Source organism: Raphanus sativus, chromosome 1 (genome assembly GCF_000801105.2).
Source record: "Raphanus sativus cultivar WK10039 chromosome 1, ASM80110v3, whole genome shotgun sequence".
Classification (NCBI taxonomy): Eukaryota; Viridiplantae; Streptophyta; class Magnoliopsida; order Brassicales; family Brassicaceae; genus Raphanus; species Raphanus sativus.
The window spans coordinates 8,394,476-8,411,594 of NC_079511.1; the positions used below are offsets into that span (position 1 = coordinate 8,394,476).

Below are 17,119 nucleotides of genomic sequence, written 5' to 3' on the forward strand. Positions count from 1 at the left end.
GAAATAAATATAAAGATCTGATTAGTTTTAGGATATAGTTTGTGAATGTGCATGAGAAGATTTAAGGAGGAAAATAACAAAACATTATCAAATTTTTATTCAAATAAAAAAATGCACATTAATTTACTAAGATCAACAATATATATATATATATATATATATATTTTTTTTTTCAAACCATAAATGTACGTGCACACACAAAGATCCAATTTTATATTTTCTGCAAAATAAACAGAAAGGTAACTTTTCAACATCTGATTTCATATGAACTAGTTCCGGTTATATTTATGATCCCACTCGACTGTGTTATATCCATCCATTCTTCTTCTCACATACATGTCACGAGATTGTTCCAATTCACCGGCCATGTGATCTGTAATTAGTTTTTAGGTTAATCAATGAGATGAGAAAGCATTACACTTATTATAAAAAGGAGCAAAAGCAGTTGTTAAAAAGGTTAAGCCATGCGCATACCTTAAGCAACCAGAAGCTGTGTACACAGAGAGGTACCTGAATAATAGAAGATTAGAACAGATGCTGAGACAGCTAATGAAAGGTATTAACCGCTTAGTGTGTGATATCGTATGATTCAAGTAACCTAAAAATTTCTATTTGGTCTTGTCCAAGATTTTTTTTCTTTCCCACAGTTGAGATCAATTCGACTTGGTAGATTGCGTAGTTTATAGTTAGTAGGTGGCCGTAAGATGAGTCTGTTCTTGGTAGCAGAAAAATGACATTTTTCAAACTCACTTCATATGTTCAAATTTACCCACTGGTATCATCAAAAGCTCTGATGATTACAACAAAATCTCCATACGCAACCAAAACAAATCAGAGTATTCGTATTGTGATTCCTTCTAAAGACCAATATTATCAACGAATATTGGGCCCTTGGCCCATTAGCGACGAACAAACAAAAAAATCGGGGGAAGAAGACAAACGAATTTAATCGAAATAATGTTCCGAGAAATGCAAAAAAAAAAAAAAAAAAGAAAACTAGAATTCAGGATTCAGAAGTTCCAAAGATAAACCGAGGAGCAATCATAATTCTCATCCAGCGTAGGAGGAGCAAGCTCTTCTCTTAAATCATCATCAAACAACCCGAAATCCGAAGCGAAGTTACCCGATCCAACCGTCGGGAACACACTCTCCACCACCAACTCCGACTCTTGCTCCTCATCCTTCTCCTCTCTCCCCACACTCTCTTCCGAATTAGCAAACCTCGCAGCCGCTTCTCGGATCTCCGATCGCGACATATTTTGCCATCCGGAGATAACCGGAGGTTTCTCGGGGAAATTGAAATTCGCGCCGCTGCCTCGGAGGCAGAAGAGGGCAGCGTCGAAGGCACGCGCCGCCTTCTCGGGAGTGTCGTAGGATCCCAACCAGATACGCTCTCTGCTGTTGGGGAGTCTGATCTCCGATACCCATTTCCCCCATCTCCTCTTCCTCACGCCTTTGTACTTTGACTTCATCGACGACGACGGTCCCTCCTCCATTGAAAAACCGGTTTGATTCGGTACGGTTAACACTTAAGATTCTGGTTTAGAGTTTAGCTCTTCTCTTGAGTCTTGATTTTTTGAATTGGATAACAGAATTTTACCGCTTTAGGTTTATATATATATAGACGCCGAGAGAGAGTGAAGAGTTGACTTTTTGACTTTTTTTTCCGGCGCGTGAAGAAGAAAAGAGTCAAACTCAGTTGTCGAAGAGAGCGCGTCTGTTTACTAATTACCGGTCTAATAAAACGTCGCAATTTTCAGGAGAATTGACACGTGGCCGGTCTCGTCACGCGGGTAAATTCAGCTGAAACTCAGAGACAGCTTTTTCTTCTCCTTGTTTTCCACGTGTGATTTATTCAAGGTTGAATATTTCGCTGAGTTTAGTTGAGACTAAGATAAGATACACTTTTGTTTCGCAAAGAACAATATGATTACTGAATACGATTTGATTGTTTGTCTGTATAGGTACACTCTTAATAGACTTTGTCCTCTGTTTTAGTAGTTCACAGGTTACATAAAAATATAAAAAAAAAAGCAAGAGAAAGACGACAACAACTTCGAGTTAGAATGAAACATCAAATCACTGTCCTATAAAAATCTATATATACCTTGCCTTGCAGTTGCAGTATCCTTCTTCTCGGTACACACACAAAAAGCTTGTACTTTTAAGATGATTCTTAATGTATTTGCATCTCTTTCTTTCTATCTGTTGAATGAAGCTGCAGCAGATGTGTCTTCATAGTGTACTTTCCATGCATTTCCGCTGTCTGTTTCGCTGCAGGCTTGGTTTGTTGTTGGGATAGCTGCAAGGTCTCCGTCTAAGCTCATTTGCTGCACCTCTGCTGATGACAGTATCTTTATGTTTTGCACGCAGTTCACAAATTCCCTGAAGAGAAAAAAAACAGAGAAGATTGATTAGACAGTCTGAAATCTTGGACTTGATTGAGAGAGTGTTTGGTCTGGAACTTACTCCCAAGGATCATCACCAACGAGCAGTATATCGTTTTCATGATCTGTGTATACAAGCTTCCAGTCAGAGGTTTGTGGATCCTCAAGCTGTCCTTCGATGCCAAACATTCTCGCTAAGTCATGCCTGAGCTCCTCGTAGCCGCTATAACGGGTAACATCTATTGATCTTCCCACTGACCCTCGTTTTTGAACCTTCAAATTTTTTCGTTACAAAAGACTTAGTTGCTATAAGAATAGAGCTTTGTTTAACAGAGAGAAAGTGTTCTAACCTTTGTATACGTTCGCATCCGTTGAGCCTGATTGGGCCAGATCCCACCACCGTTCATAATCCCTGAATCATTAATCCCACCGATCTCATTTGAACCTCCGGACTTAAAGGGAATGCTGGGAATACCAAACGACTGAGAAGCACTTGATAGCTCGGTCTCGATGTCTCTTGGTGCATTCCCATAGTTGGGTACTAAGTTCTGAAAGTCCTTTTGAGAATAGAGAGCATCAGGATTCACGGCTTCTAGGTTACCAGCGTAAGCTAAGTTGTTTTTTGGATGGTGAGTTTGGAGGTCTCCATCAAAACCGAATGATGGTAATGGGAAAGTCTGTTGCTGCTGCTGCTGCTGCTGCTGCTGTCCAGGGCCAACAACATCAGGACAATACGTTGTTCCAACTGTAGTTACATCGATTTGATCTGTTACTGCGCCTTTAAACTTGAACTGTTCAGTAGCACTCTTCAAATTCACCATGCCTTGTTGGACTGGATTGCTTGCACGCTCAAAGACTGAATCAGATGCAGGTACAGGTACAGGTACAGATACAGATACTGCTTGTCCTTGTTGTTGATTTCTGCTCAGGAAGTTTGTCGGTGAAACATTATCATGTCCTCCTGTGTTATTGGCGGATGGGGAGGTTGAACAAGAAGGAGCTTCTCCATCTATGTGACCAGACTGTGATCTTCCAGCGGCTACAGGCTTATTATTATTATTCATATATCCTTGTTGCTGATGATGACTCACCTGAATCTGTGGAGGCTGCATGAAGCTGTTATTACTCTGTGGCAAGGGCTGTTGATTCTGAGAGGACAGAAGTTGTTGCAGTTGATGGCTTTGTGTTTGTTGCAACGACGGTAACTGTGGCTGTAAGGACGAGCTTACCAGAGGAGGAGTTGACTGCTGCTGTTGCTGTAATTTCTGCAGTAGCTGCAACTGTAGCTGTTGTGAGGGGCTTGGTTTTGATGATTGTTGTTGTTGCTGTTGCATCTGGAGTTGCTGAGGATTCTGGGAAAGAGTTTGTTGTAGCGGATGCATAGACGACTGTTCCTGCTGGTTTCTCAATAATTGCGTACTATTGTGCAATTCCAATTGCTGCTGAAACTGCAATTCTTGCGCTGTCATTTGAGACGAGGCCTTATTCCCAGCGGAAACCATGTTCTGGTGGGTCATTTTAGCACCATTAGAGAGCATTGACTGCTGCTGAAGCTGAGACTGAGTAAAACCAGTAGACTGATTCTGACAAGAGACTTGGTTAGAAACACCACTCACTCCATTGTTTACAGAACCTGTGTTATAACCCCCTTGCTGCTGCTGATGATGATGATGTTGCTGCAGCTGTTGATGTGACATCTGTACTTGTTGCTGCAGCTGTTGTTGTTGTTGTTGAGATTGCACCATGGCTGGTTGTGCTTGCATCTGTTGACTGATATGGCTAACCATGTTCGGTTTGTTGAACTGCGTATTCGCAGGAGAGAGGTTTGGGGATTGGAAGTTCAACAGCTTTGAATGGTCGTTGGGAGCAAAATTGTTAGGTAGGTTATAAGATGGTAGCTGAGCGGTAGCAGCACCAGCTGACAAAGGGTTGTTCTGCTGCATACTCATCCACTGAACCAGGCTTAAACCAGGAAACATTGAACTCTGCGCGTCTTTCATCCCAAACTCTTCTCCCATCCAAGGCATTGCTCTTTTGAAAGCGTTCTCCATGTCCAGCTCATCATCTGCAACAGAAACCTCCAAAGGTAAGTATCAATGAGTCTGAGAGATCGATGAAAGTATACATATGGAAGTAAACTTTACCTGGCATCCCTGGTTGCCTCGGGTACTTAGGTCTGAAAAATGGAGGAGGGCATATGTAGAACGGAGTTATAACTGGTTCAATCTCCCATATAGATACTCGGCTTGGTCTATCTCCAGCTGTTGATTCATCCCATCCTACCTGTTCAAACAAATGAACAAAAGCTTTTTTCAGCAAATGATTCAGAAGATATTATCAGTTTACTACACATTACCTGAAGGTTACGCCATTGGGAGCCTTTCCATCTGACAGGGTCAAGATCACTAATACCGGTGACTGTACCCATATATCTTCGAACACCACAATCCTCTGTCTCAAACATCATCCGGAACCGCATTCCAAGAGATACTTGAGCGTACAACGCTTTGTTGTACTTGGCTAGAGGAACTACAAACTCTGAAGGACTTGCTCTTGGATTGAAGAAGATGGTAAAGGGGCTGCTATTGGCATTGGCATGAGCTGCAGCTGCCAGAATCCCAATGTGCATACTGTCGCTTGATATGACCGATGAGGAAAGAGTCGGTGTTTGTCTATTCGCACGTCTTATACCCAACGTCAGCTGTGATTTCTCATCTCTGCAAAACAGCTCTTATGAGAAAAGTAAAGTCCATTTTCTGCTTAGTTGTTTTTGATCTAAGCATGAACTCATATACCTTACAAACAAAACTGAGTCACCAGCGAATAGTCTCTTTGTGCTAACAAAAACGCTCCAACCAGTGGTAAGCAAGTGTCTTTTCGGTTGGCCTAAGATCAGATTTACATCAAAGGAAACAAATCAGACTTGAAGTTTTTCAGTCCTTTACCAGCTATAATAAACCAATCTTGAGATGATTTATACCTCGGTATATATGTCTAAAGGTCCATGTAGTGTCGTGTAAATCTTTAGCTACAATCTCTTGTGCAGGGGGTTGCATCGAGAAATCCTATTTGAAGCATCCTCAGAAGTTTTAGCAAAAAGGTAAAATATAAAATGAACAAATGTGCTTTGATTTGATGAGAGAGAGACATACAAGAGGAGGGAATATTTTCTCAGCAGCACGGCGTGGTACAGAGAAACCACCGTGAGTGCTGGTGTCACTCGCTGTAAGTGTCTTGCAGAAAAACTCAGTAGGTTGTCTGTTTATCTTCAGACCCATATCAGAAGCTAGGAGTGCTTCTCTGTCGTACTGATATACACATTTTGAGTAATCAAGCAATGGTTTAGCTTTTAAAGTTGTTAAATCTCAAGTTATGATGGAGGGTGAAGGTTTCAGACCTTATTCACAGGTTGAAGAGTCATTTGTGCATAGACTTCATCGGTCTCGGTATCAGCCTGATTCAGATCATATGATTAGTTCTTCTCCTTTCTTTGATTTTGATTCACAAATTTGGGTACAAAGGCTTACATGTAAAGTAACACTATGAAGCAAGCAAATGAGCTTAGAAGGAAGATTTGGGTAGTTTGGTATAAAATCAGTTTGCTTCTGCATAGATGCTGCAACCTGAAAAAAAGAGTCCACTGATCGGTCATATTACATATTGGATCAATTGGTTTCAAACGCTAAAGAATTGCTGTTTGGAACCATTACTTGTTCGCTATGTCCTTGAGGGAAGTAAACAACAAGACTTCCAACAGGAGGCAATGAAACCAAAGGACCAGCACAAGCGTGCCATAGCTGAGAATTGATTGCTTTCTTCTCTCCTGTTCATCACATCAACCAATAAAAGAACAATTTTAAAACAAAGAAATGTTTTGTTTTTTTTTTTTTGTAAAAGGGCTTAAAACAAAGAAATGTTTTGACTAATATTCATGTAAAAAAGTCTAAAGCTTTATCAAAAATTTGCGGCATTTATGTGACAACTAAAAACTGTAATAAATACAGTGAAACGAACTAGATTTTTGGGTCTTTCTGCTGACTGACTGAATGACTCCATTTTTCAATAAAGAAATGCAGAAACTGTGTGATGAACTCCAAATCCAGAAAGCTTGAAAATGATTTCAAACAAAAATAAAAAAGGTCTTACCTTCTGCTGGATTGGGATGAAATCCATTTGATGGAGCCTTCATGGTTCCCAGAAAGAAAAAAAAGTACAAATTGTTTTCCTTTTTTCTTTGTTTGTTGTTTGAAGGAAACGGAGTTCTTCAACGAATCTGTTTTTTGCTCAAAGAGGGAAAAGAGAAGAGAGCAGGAGAGGAAAACTCTAAATGATGATTTTGAAACAAAGGATCATTCTTCTGCTAAAACTTCAGTTGAGCAAAGATTAATGCTCTTAAAAGCTTTCAAAACCCCTTTTTGTGTGTGTTTTTCAGATTCTCAAGTGTTTTTTCTTCTTTCTTTTCTTTGTTTTCGTTTTTTTCTTTTTTTGCGATTTGAGATTATTAAGCCGATTGGGATCGGATACATGCGGAAAGATGAAATCTTTTCTTATGCCCTTTGACGTGGCACCCCACTTGATGTCTTCTTCTTCTCGGTCCCACCTTTCTTTATTTTTCTTACTAATCATTTTACATTTTTTTTATTTATCTTCTTACAGATTTTAATTTATGTTGTTGGATAGTCCACGGTTTTATAAAAATCTGTTAATTTCCCCTCTTTCTATCTACAACTGTAATTTTCAGTATATTTTAATGATGTCGAAATTTCTGATGAAGGACGTATTTTTATGTCGGATTTTGAATAAAAAATGAAAATCTTTAATACATTCGGAGAGTGTAAAATTATCTAGTAAAATATAACAGGATATGTTTAAAAAACTGAGAGGGTTAGGTTCGGCGGATCGAGAAATGTAACCCGAATCAAGTAAACTTTTAATATTACATAATCAAACCCTAAATAATAAATTTACAAAAAACCCTAAAATAATATAAACTCTTTTTAGAAGAAAAAGATGTACCACTTTTTCTTCATTTCAGATTCTTTGTTACTAAATAACTAATAAAAATAAAAAGTGCTACGAAATAAAATATTTTATTATTATTAAACGAAGAAGATTTTAAAGCTCATCGCTTATTTTGTTATTTGTCACAAATTGTAATGTGTATCTATACATATAATTACTGTTTACCTATATGAATTGGTCCAAAATGAGACATGTCCGTATAATGCGAGAAAAAGAACGAGTCATGAACCAAAAAAAACCTTGTAATTAATTGTTTATAATCAATTGATAAAGTAGTATTTTAAGTGTTGCCCCAAAAAGTAGAATTTTAAATTTGTTTATCAAGACTATAATATTATTCCTTTTGATACGCAATGGAGCACCCACTAGCCGCAAAAGGAGGAGACCTTCACATGTTTACAGAGCTACGGACATCATTATACTCCAATTAAAGCTAAACTTCATGTGTAATAATTAAATTTTTCAGGGAACTAAATTATTAATCTTCTCTGAGATTTTTTATATATAAAGTTTTATTTTATGATGTTTGAAGTGCTTTACAATTCATCTGGACAGGGGTAGAGACGTAGAGTAGTTCCTTACTTTCAGCTCTCTACGTGTATATATAAAATCTAGTAAAGCAATTTTCGTTTCAACGTCATCTTTCTTATCGATTTAATATTAACATTGTAGTATGACTCAAAAAGGAAAATTTCCTCTGGAAAACATGTACTTAGTTGATAAAAACAGGTAATTTCAAAATTTCCTCTTTTATTCAGGTTTGTTTACGAGTATGTATGTATCTGGTGGGGGAGGTTTTTACCTAATTTGTTACCTTTTGTATCTATCTTATTAAAATTAAGTACTGAGACTTTAACTTATTCTATGTTTAGATAAACGGGAATTTGATTTTGGAATAATTAAAAATGTTTCGTGAACAACTCTGACTCTTTCTAAAGTAGATATTCTATACTGATTTTATGTCAATACATATTCTGAAGCTGATTGCTCAATTTATACAACCTAATTGTTTTAAAATCTCTTTTAGTTTACCAAATATTCGAATATCGTTTAACAGAAAGAATCCAGGTATCTTTGTTAATCAACGTTTTGATCAGAACACAATAAAATAAAGACATATTGACCCGTTTCGAGCTTAAAATAACGAATTTAAATGGGTAACCTTTTAGTGAGAACGTATGATATATGTGACAACATTAGATAAACATTAAGCAAAAAAATTAACCAGCGGAGTTGGTCTGGTGGTGTTGAGGGAGTTTCAGCCCCAATACGCACCCGGGTTCGAACCGCTGGCCAGGCAATTGGGGTATCTAATTCCCCATAGTACCAAATGGTCCGCCTCGCGCCGAGGAGTTGGCCCCTGGGGGTGGAAGTCCCTCCAGGTTAATCAAAAAAAAAAAAAAAACATTAAGCAAAAACTAGAAGAGCTCATATAGTGTTTAACGTTTAGAGGTTATAAGACAAGAACATCAAAGATTAGTCATTAAACAATGTAGGATCAATATCTCAAAAGATATGGCACCAAAAAGGTAAAATCTCAACAAGACAACAAGGATGAAAGTAGGCATGCTTTAGGTTGTTTTTCCTTTTGGGTCAATATTTTCTGCGCGTGGAGTGCATATGTACGTAACACAATTGATGTGTTTAGAAACCACTCCTCATCAAAACGAATTAACCATATTAATAACATTCAATCATTGTTTAGATTAAATTCTCCATGTTTCAACTTTTTTACTTCTCACTTTTGACTTTTGCTTCTTTATTATGTTAAATATAAATACGCATTCCTCAGATCGAAATGGGCATGTATATTAATTTATTTTATCGTAGTCATGATGCACCGTATAAGTAAAACAGAAATTGCACCTAATAACCCATAAAACTAAAATTAACAAACTAACCAAAATCCCATTCTCTCTTTTTCTATTTCTCTTCTAAAAAAAAAACTAGTTTTGTTTTTTTTTTGTTATTTCACAAATAACCGTAAGTAAAACTTGAATTTTTTCTTTGAAATATATGAATTCCTCATTGCACCAATGTACAAGTTAAAAAGGGTCGATAGATACATTTGTATTTTTGTTTAAAGCATTAGAAAAATCCATGTGCACGTGAGTGGAGGTGAGCATGCACGTGAGGTGCGCCAGACGATGTCGGAAGAGGCAGGCTCTAGACTCCGACCGAGTCTTTCGGTTAAACCAAAATGGTTTTGCTTTTGAGTGAGTGTGTACCTCTGTGTCTCTTCTCCTCTTCGTAACGACACACTCCCTCCCTCTCTCTCTCTCTCTCTCTCTCTCTCTCTCTCTCTCTCTCTCTCTCTCTCTCTCTCTCTCTCTCTCTCTCTCTCTCTCTCTCTCTCTCTCTCTCTCTCTCTCTCTCTCTCTCTCTCTCTCTCTCTCTCTCTCTTTTGTTCTTATATTTCTTTTTTAGAACGTTTGTTCTTGTATTTCCCAACCAACAATATTTTATTTTGGGCATTTTATTTTCTGAAAACCGGATTTTAGACGAGCTTAAATATCTTGTCTAATGTTTTCAGCAGTACAAATAAAAAACTATGTTTTTACAACGTCATTATTTCTATTTTATTTTAATCGGAATATCATGTACCTAAGCTAACTATTCCACAAAATGTGGAAAGACTAATTCTAAACCACTTATACCAAATAGTATGAAATCTTGATTGTTTTTGTTGGTTTAACGTCGATTGTTCTCTCAGCAACTTTCTTGTGTACTTCTTTTCAAAATCTATATGCATTAGGTTAAAATCAGAAAGTTTATTAAAAATCTATAACTATCCAATTTTCTATAACATTTCCTTAGGGAAATAAGTGTTAGACCCGTTTAGTTGGTTTGATCAGTACACATTAAGATGCTCTAAGCGCGCGAGACATATCATGTCAAAACACTGTACACTACGAAATATAAATCAACATCAGTACACATTTCCCATTCAAGCGCTGTGAAGTATTGCTCTCGTTCACGAAAAGACTAATATTTTAGTCTTTTTCACAACATATCTTTATAGTCGTTTTCCATATATGTATGCATGGCTGTGTAGGCTACCAATGTTAATTATGTGAACAATTATTTCGTGAAATATTCGAGAATATTGTTTGTAATATTATTTAGACAAAAAACATGTGGCTGCTGGTAATGAGTATTACATGATGAGGGATAAAAATTATAGAGAGATCGGTCAAACCCAGACAGCTTCTATATATCTAGAGACAGCTGCACATGTATGTCACTTATTAACGCATATACATATATCACATGACACATACTCCCTCGTTCATATTAATACTAAATGTCGTTTTACCTCTTAATTTTTATTTCATTAAACAAAATTTCCAATTTTTGCCTTTATTTTTAATTTATCAATTGATAAAATCAAACTAAAAGTTGTATTAAACAGAGGTAAAATAAAAAAATTTAACAATTTTCTTAATTCGTATATAAAACCTTAAACAAGACTTATTATGAAATAAATATATGTTTATGCTAAAACTATACTCTCTTCTAGTAAATTCCAAAACCCATAATATTAAATCCACTACTGCACTAGTACTTGGAAAGATGACATCGAAACAAAAAATAAATCAAACAGATTAAAAATATAAATGTAGATAAAAGAAATATACTAGTTTAAACTATATATTTAGATAATGAAAATGTATAAAATGATCCAAAATAATGTAAAATTAAATGTTTTATATAAAATTTACATTGATATTTTCATAATTAAAATTAATTATTTTTAAATAGTTTGTAGTGCCATAAATATAAATTTTACTTATAATTTTTTTTTGATTAATTTTTTTACTTATAATAAAAGTTAATTTAAAACATATGTATAATTATTTTAAGCTTTTTAAATATATATATATATATATATATCTAATTTTGGATATTTAAAAATAGTTATAATTTTGTAAAATAGTATAATAGTTTTGAAGGTTTAAATGTTAACTAACACATTAAATATTATAATAATAATTTTGAGTTTCATATTAACTAAAACCTTTATTTTATGTTGACTATACCTTTGAACGATGGCACATTCTGTCGAGCACATATTATTGTAATAATAATGATAAAACTATCAATATTAGTTTATATTTATTACTCCTTCTGTATCATTTTAAAAGGTGTTTAAAGTTTTTGCAAAAATATTAAAAACACACAAAATTTTAATAATTTATTTTGATTACATAAAATAACATTAAATAAAATTAATTCAACCAATAAAAAAAGAAACATTATTTTGTAATTTGTCACAAATTTCAAACAACATTAAACTTTATCTAGAACTATGAAAACATCACTTATTTTGAAACAAAATTGAATTCTTTAAACACCACTTATAGTGATATGGAGAGAGTATTAAAAACAAAGAAACTGTTTTATTCTCTCTAGCATAACATTTGTTAAATGATGCTGTGGCAAAACTTGTTTTTCCTTCGTAAAATTGAACTACTTGTGGTTCACTGATTTTTTCTAACTTCCCATTCAGAGGATATAAGTATAACACCATGAATTTGTTGTTGTTCGTATTGTAGTAAAATATGTTATACTTTACTTAAGAATATAAGATGTTTTCTTTGGCCACTCCAAATATTGTTCTGCTTCTCACCGTGATCTGTCGGCGTAAAGGAAGATATTGAATCTGAATATTTGTTTTTACCTAGTTCATCTTCTTTATCATCATGATGATAATATCTCAAAATCTTATAATACCTTTTAATTAGTTGTACAGAAAACTTTTGATCGAACATGCACACTTTTCTTCTGAAAGACTAAAATTAATTGTTCAATATTCGAGACCAGCTGATATTGACTTAAGTCATCCACAGAGTCGAGATGAGTAAACCCTATGCTCTTACATATGGGATGATATACCAGTATACTACTTACCTTATATACTGCTCAGCTGTATTCAATATTTTTGAGAATATATCTCTACTGATTAGTGATTACAGAGAGATATAGAGATAATTAAAGAGCAAACTTTTCGGAGACCTCTCTCACTTATAAAAAGACAAATCATCCCTCCAGTTCCAATAAACTGAAAACCATTAACTTAAAATGCAAAGAAGCATGTTGTGATACAAAAGTGAATTCATTAAATAAACTGAGGTGAAACTGCATTACTGTGAGTATATTCATGAGAAAACAATGTATTGAATCAAACGCTATGTTTGTCGCAGAGCACTCTAAACTCTCTTCCTTGAATCTATACTATATACACTAATCACTATGGAACATATGTATAATAATAATATATAAATTCAAGCGATTGGTTGTAGTTATTTTGATCTTAATAAGAATGACACGTATTAACAAATTGCAACCAACACTAAGGACAACACAACCAATGGAAGAAGGTTTAGAGTATGTGGGAACCAACGTTAGTTAAAGCGAAGATTATGCGACAAGACTCAACTACTTCACCCTTTCTCACAGTCATCAATCAACGGAGAATCTTACTATCAACATTACACGTTGTTTCCTTTTTCTCCATTTCTTTTTCTTACTTTCCATTTCCTTGTCATTGTACCCATGTATGATAGAAAGAACGATCGATTCAAATTATACGAAACTTCTAGTTGAAACAATATGTATATATACACATTCATTTTTCACAAAACAAAAAGACTTGCAGGTGTACTACTATTGTAGAATTAGCATTGTCCACACCTTAAAACAGGATAATCATTTCGTTAAAAAAAACACGATAATCATCAAATTTGAAAAGTAAAAAATTGATCAAATAGTTTTATATATAGTTTTTTTCTGAAAAAGGGCATAGTTTTATATATAGTTGATCGGAATGACCATGTCGATCAAATGATATTACAAACTGGTGTCTAGTTTACTATTACGCAATACTTGTTTAGTACTGCATATGCATAATTCACATGGCTTGTGATTCGGTGCAGTGCACCTCAAAGTACAAGACATGACAACACAAATTAAAGAAATCAAGCTTTCTTTCTCATATATAGTTACTTTTGAATTAATATATTTTGACAAAAATCAATTAACTGTTTACACGAAATTGTAGCCATCCTTCTCGTGAGTTCAAAATACTATTTTCAATGATGATATGTAGAATGTACGAGTAGCACCACAACATATGAATGCACATATATCATATACAGTATTTTTCATTGTATAAGCGAAAACAGTTCTTGGAATTTCCCACATAATCAACAAATTTTCACATAATCAAAGTATATGTAAAATAAATTTAGACATCAAACGAAAGAGAACAAGTATAAAAAACTGCCTTGTGAGAGAATCTTGATTCAACATAAACTTTCACACAAAATGGGATTTTCAAATAAATAAAAATTACAGTTCTTGTTATTTAGAGAACAAGTTAACGTTTATTTTAAATACGGTTAGCTCATGCATCTAATAAGGTGCCTATTTCAGTGGCATTAGTTAGACTCGAATATGAGCCTATTTATGATGTACAACTTTTGGTGATGCAAGATAAGGGTAAAAAGCAAATAGTAATTCTTGGGTTCATTACTAGGTAGGTTAATTAACCAATAAGAATTTATTTTTTCATATTCGGTATCTTTTTAAAAAAAGAACAAAACATTATCAAATTATATTATGTTTTAAAATAAAAAATAATAGTAGTTGCAAAAAAAATTATTTAAAAATACCATCAGCAAAATACTAAATCTTAAACTCTTGGCAAATGCAAACCCTAAAACCTTGGTAAACTTTAAATCCTCGGATAAATCCTAAATCTTTGAATTTTTTTTAAAAAAATATTTTTAACACATAACAAAACATTAAACCCTAAACATTTGAGTATACTTTAAACCCTTGGATTTTAGATTTATCCAAGATTTAATGTTTACTCAAGTGTTTGGGTTTTACCCAAGAATTTAAGGTTTTAGATTTAGTGTTTTGCTATAGTATTAAAAAATTTTCAAAAAGGTTTTTTTGCAATTACTATTATTTATTTATTTATTTTTAGTTTTAAAAATATAATATAATTTAAAAAAAATTGTTTTCCGTATTAAAAGATACTGAATATGAAATTATATTGTCATCACGGAATTTATATGAAATTCTATTGGTTAGTGATGACGATACAATTTCATATTCAATATTTTTTTTAATACGGGAAACAAAATATTTTCAAAAGTAAAACCACAAAAGTAGTTAGCGATGACAAACTTACAATAGATGGTGGCACAATAAAAAAAAAGTGGTATATAACCTATGGCATAATACTTTTTATCGTTTCACTCAATGAATAGTTACACAAAAGACAATTGGTACATCGTATTCACGTTGATACAACATTACCAATCAAAGCCAGCATATGTTTTATCGATCTGCCGAATACTCTCTCTATTTCCTAAAAGATATCACTTTAACATTTTTTTGTTAAATAAAGAATGTCATTTTAGAAATCTAATCCAATTTATATTTATTTTCAATTTAGTATTAACTGCAAATTGCATTGATTTTAAAAATTAATTAATTTATCTCAAATAATATTAGTTAAGTAGATATAATTAATGAAAATTTAATGCATTTCAATCATTTTTAATATATGTGAAAGTATATAAATGATACTTTTTATGAAACAGATGAAAAGTATTTTTTATGAATTTTTTTTTTGAAAGTATATTTTTATCAAACATGCATGTATTTAATGATTAATGAACCAACTGGCCATACTTTCACATTTTGAAGAAAAAAAACATGCATGGGGGAAGTGTAGATGTACGACCAAACATATATGAAAGATATATATACAATAGGATATTATGTGTATATATATGGCTTTGTTATTGAGGACATAAGAGCAAACAGAATGATTCGGTGTAATGAAATTCCACAGCTGGTGGCGTTGGAAATGCAGTTGGAATGATCCCATGTTAGGTTTTTACATGCCATCACTCGACATGCTTCTCTTTCCGCTCCCCTCCTTTTTTTTTGGTTAATTACTAATTAATGGAGTATCAACTGGAGTATTATAACTCTCCTCTAATCTCTCGCTAAATTAATCTTATCATACTCGGCATTAAATAATCTCCTATAATTATGCTTGTTAATGAATCTCTTTACGTGCTTTTCAAATTGATATAACTCGAAAGCCTGCCTCTGACTCTTAAATCTAAGTATAGCTTCTAGTTATATTATTATTAAGTTCAGTGCAAGGATGAAGAGAATATGAGGATATGATTTTTTTTTATATATTTAATTATCAGTCGTAAAACGCTGATTTCATCACAATCAAACCTAGAACTGTAAGGAATTCAGGGACAGTTCTTCGATCTTAAATTTTCTTGTTTTTTTTCGCTAACGTTTTTGGTGATAGATAGAAAAAGAACAAAAAAATTAGAGAGATTCACCGACCAAAGTGTTGTCGTTTCGCGTTCCCCTCAGCGTTTGCTTAGAGCTTCATCTATCTATGTTTATCTTGAAATTAATGTTACATTTAATGTTCTTGTATTCTTGTCTGCTTTATGCTTCGATCCTGAAATTTCTAAAAGTATATACACATACAAAAATGTGATCTACGACCATATTTTGAATTAGATTAGACTTTATGAAAAAGACTGCTAACAATAAATATTTAATCATAGTTTCAATCGCGCACCAAACCTACACGTTCGATTTAACTGTAAACTATAAACATACTACAAATGAAAAGTCAGGTAGATAAAACTAAATATACTGGAGTGGCCAAGCTAAAAGCGAGCTAAAATAATTTATACGATTGTTTAGAAAATTGATTATTTGATAACAATCAAATATATTATTATCATATCCGTTGAAGTTATTGCCTTTCAGCTCGATTTTAGTATATGATATCAGTCAAATACGTTATTATTCTGCTTTTCTTCTGTGGTTTATAATAGCAGACAACAATCAAAACTTGTCTTGGTCACCTGGTGGGACTGAATCATCTATAGGCACCACCGCACCATCTACTCTAGATATTTCAAGAATTAAGAATTTTAAGAGATTAGTCGTTTTTCTAATGTATTTGGATAACTAGACAAGTTTGATCTGGTTTTAATGGCGTTAACATAGGTGATAGGTTGAAGTCGGATGAGAACTACGTTCATAAATAGATTAGATCATATGTTGTTGATGAATACGATTATACGAACCACTGAGGTCTCAATCACCAGGTATCTTGTTTGTCCTATTTTGCTTGGATTTTTATTATTTTGACCCATCTTACATTTATATATACAATAACATCTTTCCACATTAAGTTCTTAAAATTACAACTTCAAAAACTATATTGTTAATACGCATTTACCGAACTATATTTTTATAAAATTTGTTACCATAAAATAAACTGTTTGAAGAATTTAGTAGTAATTTGTTTCACCGGTTACGTTTATTCTTCAAATATAGTCTATAGATGCCGTCATATTGATAGTTCAATCGGACGGTAATAGACGTAGAGACGAATACACGTTTCAGCATCCGACACGGAATAGAACTGTGGAACCTATCTGTTAAGGTGCCGGAGGCAAAAATGAATTAACCTCCTTTTATTCCTTCCCCACTCATGTTCAATCAAATGTCACAACTCTCTATGGACCTAATGGCTCATGTGTAGATAAGAACAGGTTTTACTGAAAAGAAAAAAAGAAAAAAAAGAATCAGGTTTTACTAGTTTTTATATTGCTATTACCTTTTGTTAAAGGGTTGGACGGATC

The 17,119-nt window shown here is 33.7% G+C and overlaps 2 protein-coding genes across 2 annotated transcripts; both read right to left on the minus strand.

Annotated features, from left to right (window-relative positions):
* Window positions 1-69: 69 nt before the first annotated feature.
* LOC108807611 (ethylene-responsive transcription factor ERF017) lies at window positions 70-1,608 on the minus strand. Its single transcript, XM_018579882.2, has 2 exons — window positions 475-1,608; window positions 70-373 (listed from the first exon to the last, which is right to left on the minus strand). The coding sequence occupies exon 1, from the start codon at window positions 1,494-1,496 to the stop codon at window positions 1,011-1,013; it is 486 nt and encodes a 161-aa protein (XP_018435384.1). The 5' UTR covers window positions 1,497-1,608; the 3' UTR covers window positions 70-373; window positions 475-1,010.
* Window positions 1,609-1,930: 322 nt separating this feature from the next.
* On the minus strand, window positions 1,931-6,901 carry LOC108807600 (auxin response factor 19). Its single transcript, XM_018579871.2, has 12 exons — window positions 6,534-6,901; window positions 6,098-6,210; window positions 5,915-6,010; window positions 5,785-5,841; window positions 5,540-5,695; window positions 5,368-5,452; window positions 5,183-5,273; window positions 4,744-5,104; window positions 4,532-4,670; window positions 2,738-4,452; window positions 2,470-2,660; window positions 1,931-2,385 (listed from the first exon to the last, which is right to left on the minus strand). The coding sequence occupies exons 1-12, from the start codon at window positions 6,574-6,576 to the stop codon at window positions 2,202-2,204; spliced, it is 3,231 nt and encodes a 1,076-aa protein (XP_018435373.1). The 5' UTR covers window positions 6,577-6,901; the 3' UTR covers window positions 1,931-2,201.
* Window positions 6,902-17,119: the final 10,218 nt, after the last annotated feature.

Coding starts and splice junctions, on each gene's coding strand:
- LOC108807611 (XM_018579882.2), bottom strand. CDS start 1,496: ATGGAGGAGGGACCGTCGTCGTCGATGAAGTCAAAGTACAAAGGCGTG.
- LOC108807600 (XM_018579871.2), bottom strand. CDS start 6,576: ATGAAGGCTCCATCAAATGGATTTCATCCCAATCCAGCAGAAG. Junction 6,211..6,533: donor TCATCCCAATCCAGCAGAAG/GTAAGACCTTTT, acceptor TGTGATGAACAG/GAGAGAAGAAAGCAATCAAT. Junction 2,386..2,469: donor GTTGGTGATGATCCTTGGGA/GTAAGTTCCAGA, acceptor TTTTCTCTTCAG/GGAATTTGTGAACTGCGTGC.